The 9,114-nt window shown below is 38.1% G+C and overlaps 1 protein-coding gene across 1 annotated transcript; it reads left to right on the forward strand.

Moving 5' to 3' along the window:
• The first annotated feature begins 6,536 nt into the window (after positions 1-6,536).
• On the forward strand, positions 6,537-7,700 carry CUNH8orf48 (chromosome unknown C8orf48 homolog). The gene has a single exon (XM_032843410.1). The coding sequence runs from the start codon at positions 6,739-6,741 to the stop codon at positions 7,639-7,641; it is 903 nt and encodes a 300-aa protein (XP_032699301.1). The 5' UTR covers positions 6,537-6,738; the 3' UTR covers positions 7,642-7,700.
• Positions 7,701-9,114: the final 1,414 nt, after the last annotated feature.

Consider the following 9,114-nt stretch of genomic DNA (forward strand, 5'->3'; position numbering starts at 1 on the left):
AATTAACAGACAAATGAAGTCGAAATTACCACCTAGAATGTAGCTCTACCTACACCTATAAAGCAGTTGGTCTTTTCTTAAGTCCCTGTATTTAACTACTCTTTTTTTCTCACTTAGCAAATCACAAGCAGTTTTACAATAAAAGTCTATCCTGGAGGCAGACTATCGAATTAACCTTTAATCTCTTTTTCATAAAAACCACATACTATGGGTTCACTTGCATCCCCAACAAATTCTTCTGTTGAAGTCCTCACCTCCACTACCTCAGAATGTGTATCCCTTTAGAGATCTGGTCTTTACAGAGGTAAGCAAGTTAAAATGAGGTCATTGCTGTGGGCCGCCAATATTGGACACCAGTATGGCTGGTGTCTTCATAAGAGGTGAAATTTGGACACACAGACATGCATATGGGCAGAACACCACATGAACCTGAAGACAGGTTCTACTAGTCAAGGAGAGAGGCCTGCAACAGACCCTTCCCTCACAGGCCTCAGAAGGACCCAATCCTGGCAATGCTCTGATTTCACACTTCTAGTTTCTATAGACTGTGAGGCAATTTCTGTTGTTTGAGCCACTTAGTTTGTGGTATTTTATCATTGCAACCCCAGCAAATTAGTATACCACACAAATAAAAAAAAAATTGATGAATTTCTTCAATATTTTATCTATCTATCAGAGCTTTGCTATAGTAGCATTTTACAGGATAATTCTATGTCACGAAGATCATTCTGACTTTTGTTTTCCAAGATCAAAATCACTTCTAAACTATCAAAAGTTTTATATATGTTTTACAAATCCAAGACAAAGATGCAGTTACTCTAAACAATAAACACTAAACTAGCAAGCTATAAAATAAAAATAGAGGTATCGATGGCATTCCAGTGTATAAATAATAATCAGTTGCAAGATACAGAGGAAGAAGTAACTTCCTCTATGGTTACTAGCATAAAAGTATATAAAACAAAATAAAATCCATAAAGAACCTAAATGAAGAAACTACCTGAAAGATACCAAAGTACACTTGAATACTTGTAAAGACATGCCAAATTTCTGGTTAGGAAGACCCAGTTTAAAAAATCCTCCATGTTTATAAATTTAGTGTATTCTAATAAAAGAATATTTTATGTGTGTGTGTGTGTGTGTGTGTGTGTGTGTGTGTGTATTTCTTTAACTTTTATCCTGAAGCAAAACAGGTTGGTTATAAAGTTCATTAGGAAAGATAAAGAACATATAACAAATTCCTAAAAATCAAGGAGAGGGGTCTGGCCCTGTAAGAACCTAAAACATATTATAGAGTCTGTTAAAATAGTATAGCGTTGGTATGTAGAAATAGAAGGACAAACCAATGTATTGAAGTTGAAAATACAAGAAAAAAAAAACCACAACACAACAAAACAAAAACTAAATGTGTGTGGGAATTTATGATAAAGTCAGCCTCTAAAAGCAGTGGGGTAACAAAGAACATTTGGGGAAGTATGGTTGGGATCACTGGATAGCCATACAGAAAAACATACAATTAGGTTCATTCTTCATATTAGAGAAGAAATTATAAAAAGGATTAGAATACTAACACAGAGAAGAAAAAGACTCACAAATACTATAAGAAAATATGAGGGGTGCCTGGGTGGCTCAGTGGGTTAAAGCCTCTGCCTTCAGCTCAGGTCATGATCCCAGGGTCCTGGGATCAAACCCCGCATTGGGCTCTCTGCTCAGCGGGGAGCTTGCTTCCCTCTCTGCCTTCCTCTCTGCCTACTTGTGATCTCTCTCTCTCTGTCAAATAAATAAATAAAAATCTTAAAGAAAAAAAAAGAAAATATGAGTGAGTTTATTTATAATATGGGAGTAGACAAAATTTTTCTAAATATGATTAAGAATTTTAGAACACTAAGAAAACGGATAAATTTGCTATATGAAATAAAAATCCAACATTTGCATGGCAAACAGCATAAGCAAATAAAAAGACAAAGTGGGAAAATCATTTGGGACCTATCTCACAGACAAATAGTTAATACTTCCAATATTAAAGTGATTTTAAATGCTTTCTTAAGAATTCAGAAGAATAAATAAAAAATCTTGTGGTAAAATGAATAGACAGTGCTCACAAAAATAACTGTAAATGGCCCTATACACATAAAATGGTGTTCAATCTCACTTATAATAAGGAGAATTCAGTTTAAAGTTACATTGAAATACCATTTCTCATCCATTAGATTCACAAAAATTCGTAAATCTGAATACATAGCCTGATGTCAAGGCTCTTGGGAACCACTGTTCTTACACAATGCAAAACATACTCCCCTACCCCCAAAGAGGGGAATTTGCAAGTACGTTAAAAGAAGAAAAAAAACAAAAAACAAAAACAACTACACATGCCTGAATTTTCAATTTGCTAATTTCAGTCCTAGAAACCATATTGGAGATATATCTCCCCAAATACTAAGAAAAACTTGATTCCTTATGAGACCAAAATGTTCATCAAAATGTGGAAATTACTATGGTACATTCCCACAATACAATGCAGCTGTAAAGGGAAATGAGGAAGGTGTGTATAGCTTTAAGGGAAGTGACATTCCAGATAGATATTTAAGAAAAAAGCAAAAAGAAAGTGTAAATCAATGTGTAGAATATGTGGAATGTGTCTTTTTTGTGAGAAAGGGTGTACAAAAGTATATTGATGTATAATTTCAAAAAGATACTTGAAAGAATACATGGAAAACTTCAATTATCATCTATAGGGAACATAACAGTAGCAGCAGAGAAGAAAATTAAATTTGTCTGCTTTTTTTCCTTTTTTAAAATTGTTTGTACTTGGGAAGAATTTGTGGAGTAAAAGAAATTTCTACCAACCAAATGCAGTGAACAGACCTCACTATAAGCACTGTGACTCACAAAATTATTTTTGACACAGAGAAATTTGAATACAGAATAATTACTAGATGGTATTAAGGAATTATGTTTTAGATGTGACAATTATCATAATATTGTTATATTTTTAGAAATATACCTTACCTACTAGAGTTATAAACTGAAGTTATATTAGAGTTATAAACTGAAATTTTTATAGATAAAATAATATTATATTTTGAATTTTACATACTATAGGAGAAGGTAAAATGTATAAGGAAAGAACTGATGTATTAAAAGATTTTAAATTGCACATACATTTGACTATCAATTACAATTTCAGGAATTTATCATAAATGTAGAGCTATGAATGTATATAAAGATTTACTAGGGAAACATTTATCTTGATAATTTTTAGGAGCAAAAAAACCTGGAAATACTTTGTGCCTAGATAATTTAATTATTAAATAAATCAAATATGTTGAAATTATGTTGAAAAAGAATTTTTACAAATTGAATGGAAAAGCCATATTATTACTAATTGAAGAAAATAGTTTATAAAACAATATAATCTAGATTTTACTAACAAAAAATTATTCAAGAAAAAATAGAAAATATTTTATAAATGCTTGTAGTATAATCTTTGAGAGATCAGAATTCAGATTACTTATTTAAAATCAACATTGAGTGCTCGCTTCAGCAGCACATATACTAAAATAAATATTGGTGGCTTATCCTTATCTCTTAAAGTACAATAAATATATTACCTTGGAAAAGCAATAATTGTTAAAGCAAAGGGCAACTCTGCATAAGGAAATCAATTTTAGAAAATTTATAGAAGACACACAGGAAAAAGGAATGGAAAAATTGAGATATTTGTGAGGGAAAAAAACATTTTAAATGAATGAAGAACCAGTACTTCCTGTAAGTTGAAATAATTTTTTTAACACGAGTGATGTAAGATTCTTTACTCTGCAAACATCATTTCTCACCGTGAGATTTCTGACACTTTCATCTTAGACCCTTAGGAGAAGAAATTCATTTTGAATGAATTGAAGAAATTCATTTTGTTTGATCCACAGAACCAAGTACAGTGCTGTGAAGTTTAGGTGAAGGGTAGAATATTGTTGAAAGATTTGTCAGCTTAATTTCCCTTAGTCATACACTAGATTCCCTCCTGGTACAGTGAATACCACAATGGCTCCAGGAAGGGGTACAGGCTAAATGCCACCTGGGAAGGAAGGAGCTATGATAGCTGAGGGGAGAAAGGCTTGCCGGACAGGAAGAAACAGTGTGAGAGAAAGGGAATCAGAGAGGAAGACTAACTTATTTTGACCTTCGCTCTCTGGAGTTAAGCCCCATAGCTGTAAAGCACATTTAATTGTTGAGGAAAAGCTGGAAGAAGAGCTTTGCCCTGCTCCCCATGAAGAACTTGGAAGGAGCAGTGTTTGTAAGGCAATCAAAGTTGTGCCATCACATGGTTAGGCCAGGAACACCTGATTCATCTCTTTACTTCCTATTACTCCACCCCTCCTCCCCCACCCCAGGCCATCTTAGGCCACAATTCCCTCCGTAAAGATCCCAACATTCCCATCAGCCACTAAGAGGTGCCTAAGGTTTCTGGAGGAAAAGGTTACCAGAGGAAGTCACCTTAGTGATGGTGTGCTACACTGTGGGTGCCAAAGCACATTCTCTCTGGCACTTCTCAGGCGTGCTTTTCAAAGAAAAAGAGCCAATCTACAGGAAGGAGCCCAAGTACCCATGGTGTCCAAAGCCTGGGCAAGAGAGCCAGGAGAGGTTTTCACCAGTTCCCATAACCTTGGATTTTGTCAGGACCCTGGAAGAAATGTGACTGACTGTACCTTGGAAAACACCCGTGTTAAGAGTATTAAACAGGGGTGCCTGGGTGGCTCAGTGGGTTAGGCCTCTGCCTTCAGCTCAGGTCATGATCTCAGGGCCCTGGGATTGAGCCCCGCATTGGGCTCTCTGCTCAGCAGGGAGCCTGCTTCCCCCTTCTCTCTGCCTACCTCTCTGCCTAGTTGTGATCTCTCTTTCTCTGTGTCAAATAAATAAATAAAATCTTTAAAAAAAAAAGAGTATTAAACAATTTACTGGGTCATGCTTATTATTATAAAAAATGGTTAATAACAGAATATTCTCCCCAAATGTATCTGCTTCTAGGATACGGTATTAAAAATAGCTTATTGGAAGATATGAATATACTTTATTACAAAGTATAGCTCCTTTGATCAATATTTTTAGGAAAAATATGGGTTATAATGAATTACATATAAATATTCAGATAATAAGGAAAGTCTTTAAATTGAAAATCTTGAGCCCTTGAGATGGGGAAATCACTTGGAGCTACCCACAAATTATCTGCTACCTCCTTTGAAAGACTAATATTATATGATAAAATATTATCTGGGTTGAATACATAAAGTTGCAATGTCTTTATCATCCATGTGAAGCTGGTTCATATTTGAGAGATGCTTTTTGAACATTTCAGCCTTTTGACCCTTTGTTCATGAAAAGATGAACATTTTTTAGAATAACATTAAATATATCTGGCTAGTCTTGAACAACATGGGGCAGGGGAGCTGACCAAGGAGCCCATTCATTCTCTTAAAATAATCTCAGATACTTACTAAGACCTAGAAAAAGTCCATTTTCAGAGACAACATACTATAATTCACGAGAACAGTTATTAACAAAATTCTACCATGTTTTTTAAAAGGCTCTTTTAAAGGGATAAGTCATGGGTAAAAGAGTAATTTCCCACCCAGGGGGTGGGTTGTGGATCAGAAAGATTAAGATTGGAGTTCCTTAAGCTGGTAGTACACTGGGTCTGTGTGAGGTTATATTCATTTGTTTTCACAGTCATTCAGTGCATTTACTTAACAGATTTACCCAATGCCTTCTAATGCGTCAGGTACCTGATGAGTGCTGGGCAACACAGGCTTTACTGGAATTTTTAATCTAGTGGGGTAATGGGGGTGCGGGTTACCATAATATAGCAGCAAACCATGAAAGAAAGGCTGTAAATAGTTTGGGGCAGGATGGGTATGAAATCATCCCTGAGAAAATGGGACTTGAAGGAGGAACAGTAATAAATCATACAAAGAGAAGGTGTGTTGACGTGCTAGTGTGAGGGTAACTGCCTGAACCAAAGACCTGTAAACCTGTTGTTTGGGAAAATCCGAGCACAGAAGGTCATCCCAATCTGGGAGCACAGAAAGTTGTGCAAGATGTGCGGGCAGGAATCTTGTGGGATGGTTTCAGTCGTTCAGTATTTACTCTAAGACATGGTCTACGAATAGGTGAACTGGTTATACGATCCGCAGATGGGTTTTTTCTGCGCTTTTTGACCAGCTTTTTTGGGGGGAGGGGGGGCAGCGCGGGACATACATTCTCAAATCAGAGGTCGCCTGTGCTCATTGGCCTAACACACTTACGCTCGTGAGATCCCTGAAGAAATGCAGTTTGCTAGCTTCTCTCATGAATCGTTAGACTCTGTACTTAAAATAGCACTAAGGAGGAGCCGCCACAGACACTACGGAGCCTGCGCTTTGCAAACCCAGCGAGCTGTCTGGGATCAGGCAGTCTACACTGGAGAGGGCGGGGAAAGAGGAGGAGCTCAGCGCTGGCACCCACTGCGCATGCCCAGCCTCGTTGCCAAGGCAGCCGGGAAGCCGTAGCCCGGAAGCGGATCCTTGCAGAGCTGCCTGCTGTAAGACCGACCCCTGTGGACTCCCTTGTGACCAGTTCCTGAGCCCGTCTTAATCAGGGCAGAGCAGATGAGGAGCCCAGAATGATGCAAAGTGATAGCCATTCGCCTAGAAGCCTGGGAATTGAGGAGAGCAAGGGGAACTGGCCCAAACGGACATCAGGGCTATGGGAGACCTTTCTGTTGGGACCTTTACTGATGAGGTCCAGAGTTCCAGTTCTTTCAGCTCTTCCGGAGGACTGCAGCCCTGGTCCCATGCCTCTGGGAGCACATCTGGGAGTGGAAAGACCACTACACGCTTGGAGTATCGAGAAGGACAATCTGAGCTTTCAGACTGCCAAAATAATGAAAAGAAATTCAGTAGAAAATGGATCAACCATCTCAAGGGCAAAGAAACGAACTCTGGACAGCACCAGTCAGACACTAAACTTCAAACAGAAACCACTTGGGTATCTGATGAAGAACTGAATGCCCTGCAGTCTTTTTGTGACATTAAAATCAACCTGATCCATCACAGAGCAAACTCCAAGGAGAAAAAGGGCAGCAGACGTAAAAGGCTACAGCTTAGATTGGATGCAGAGGTTTCAGAGAAAGATGCCTTAAACTGTGCCGTTCCTGATGAACTTTTGAACAGAATCTACCTAAAAAACATGAGGACAACACCAAAACAGGTGGCGACAGCTAAGCAACACATTTCTTCTTGGTGTCCCCACTGCAACAGAAAAAGAGCAGAACTGGCCCAATCTGCCTTTCTGCGACAGAAGAAGACTTTGCTAGAGTCCCTTCTACTCCAAGAGAAGATAGACAAACATCTTTATACCAAAGACTTTCTTACCCGTATTGGAGATGCACATCAGGAAGGTTTTCCTAGGCTTTCAGATGACCCCAGAATAATCTGGAAAAGACTGAATGAGAAAAGTCAGATCAGATACTATAGTTTTGAAAGGTCAGATAGAGAGCAGATGCGGCAGAATGAAAAAAGCGCTTGTCACTCACCCTTTCTCTGCTGCTTGACCAAGCCACCTACTCTATCCAAACAGGAGATGGTGTTTACCAATGATAATGTGTAATGTGGATAAATGTTTCTGTTGTGAATTTGAATAATCATCATTTTTACAGGTACTTGGGAAAATAAGACTTGACTATGCTTCCTTCACAGCTATGTGGGCTCAAAACTCTCCATCCAGTATGTTTATTATTATTATTGTTATTGTTATTGTTATAGATGGCAACACTGTAGTTGGTATACTACAAAATGTTTGAAACAATCCAGGAGAGACATGTTGGTGGTTTAGACTAGGGTTTGACAATACAGATAGAAGTACAGAGATGTAAGAGATACTTAGGAGGTAATAATTAACAATCTTTGGTGAAGAAATGGATATGGGATTTAATAAAAGGTAAATATTAAGAATGTTACTAAATTTCTAACTTGTGCACTTGGATGAAAAATATCATTAAAGGAACATTAGAAAAGGATCTTGTTTGATGGTAGTGATTAAGAGTGTGATTATCTGAGCATGGTTAGTTTAAGGTATATTTAAGACATTTACATTGAGAGGTTGGGAAATGGCTGGTTATATGTGCTTGCAGTCGAGAGAAAAGGTCACGCCTAGAGATTTGAAATAAAGCATGGGGTGAAATCACTGATCTATAGTTGGAAATTGAAATCAAAGATACGGTAAACTTTTCTAGAAGGAGTGGAGTGAAAGAGGGGAGGTTATGAGCAGCTCCTGAGAAATCCAGCAACTAATGGCTGGATGGAAGAGAATAAGCCAACAAAGGAGGTTGAGAAAAATGACCACAGAAGGATAAAGGAAGCCATAGTGTTAACAGAGATCAAAGAAAGAACATTCCAGAAAGGACGGGCTAAGTATGCTAATGTAGCAGAGAGTTCCTGTGAGACAATTTCCTTAGCCTTACCTGTTGGGCTCTGTTGACCTTAGCAACAGACACTTCACTTATGGAAATCAGGCAAAGTGGATCGAGGAATAAATGTAAGGTAAGGAGATAAGGCCTATGAATGCGCACTAGTCCAAGAAGTTCAGCTGTGTGGGGAGAAAGGGGGTAGCTGGAGGTAGATACAGAAGTGAGGGAAGTTGGGACGCCTGGGTGGCTCAGTTGGTTAAGCGGCTGCCTTCGGCTCAGGTCATGATCCCAGTGTCCTGGGATCGAGTTCCACATCGGGCTCCTTGCTCGGCAGGGAACCTGCTTCTCCCTCTGCCTCTGCCTGCCTCTCTGTCTGCCCGTGCTCGCTCGCTCTCTCTCCCTCTGTCCCTGACAAATAAATAAATAAAATCTTAAAAAAAAAAAAAAAAGAAGTGGGGGAAGAATGCTTGCTGTGAGTGCTCTAAAAAGTCATTTTCTTCATAAAGATCTTATGGAACTCTTCTTGTTCATCTGATGAAATAATATTACCCCCTAGAGAACACCATGGTATTTTGAAAATACATTTATTGGGAAAAAGTGTTAGATGGCATTTTGAGATTCCATTTGAGAAGTCATATTTGTTATTTTTCTATAAAAATATAAATCCTAGAATT

Source organism: Lontra canadensis, unplaced genomic scaffold, assembly GCF_010015895.1.
Source record: "Lontra canadensis isolate GAN:19392208 unplaced genomic scaffold, GSC_riverotter_1.0 scaffold139, whole genome shotgun sequence".
In the NCBI taxonomy this organism is placed as follows: domain Eukaryota; kingdom Metazoa; phylum Chordata; class Mammalia; order Carnivora; family Mustelidae; genus Lontra; species Lontra canadensis.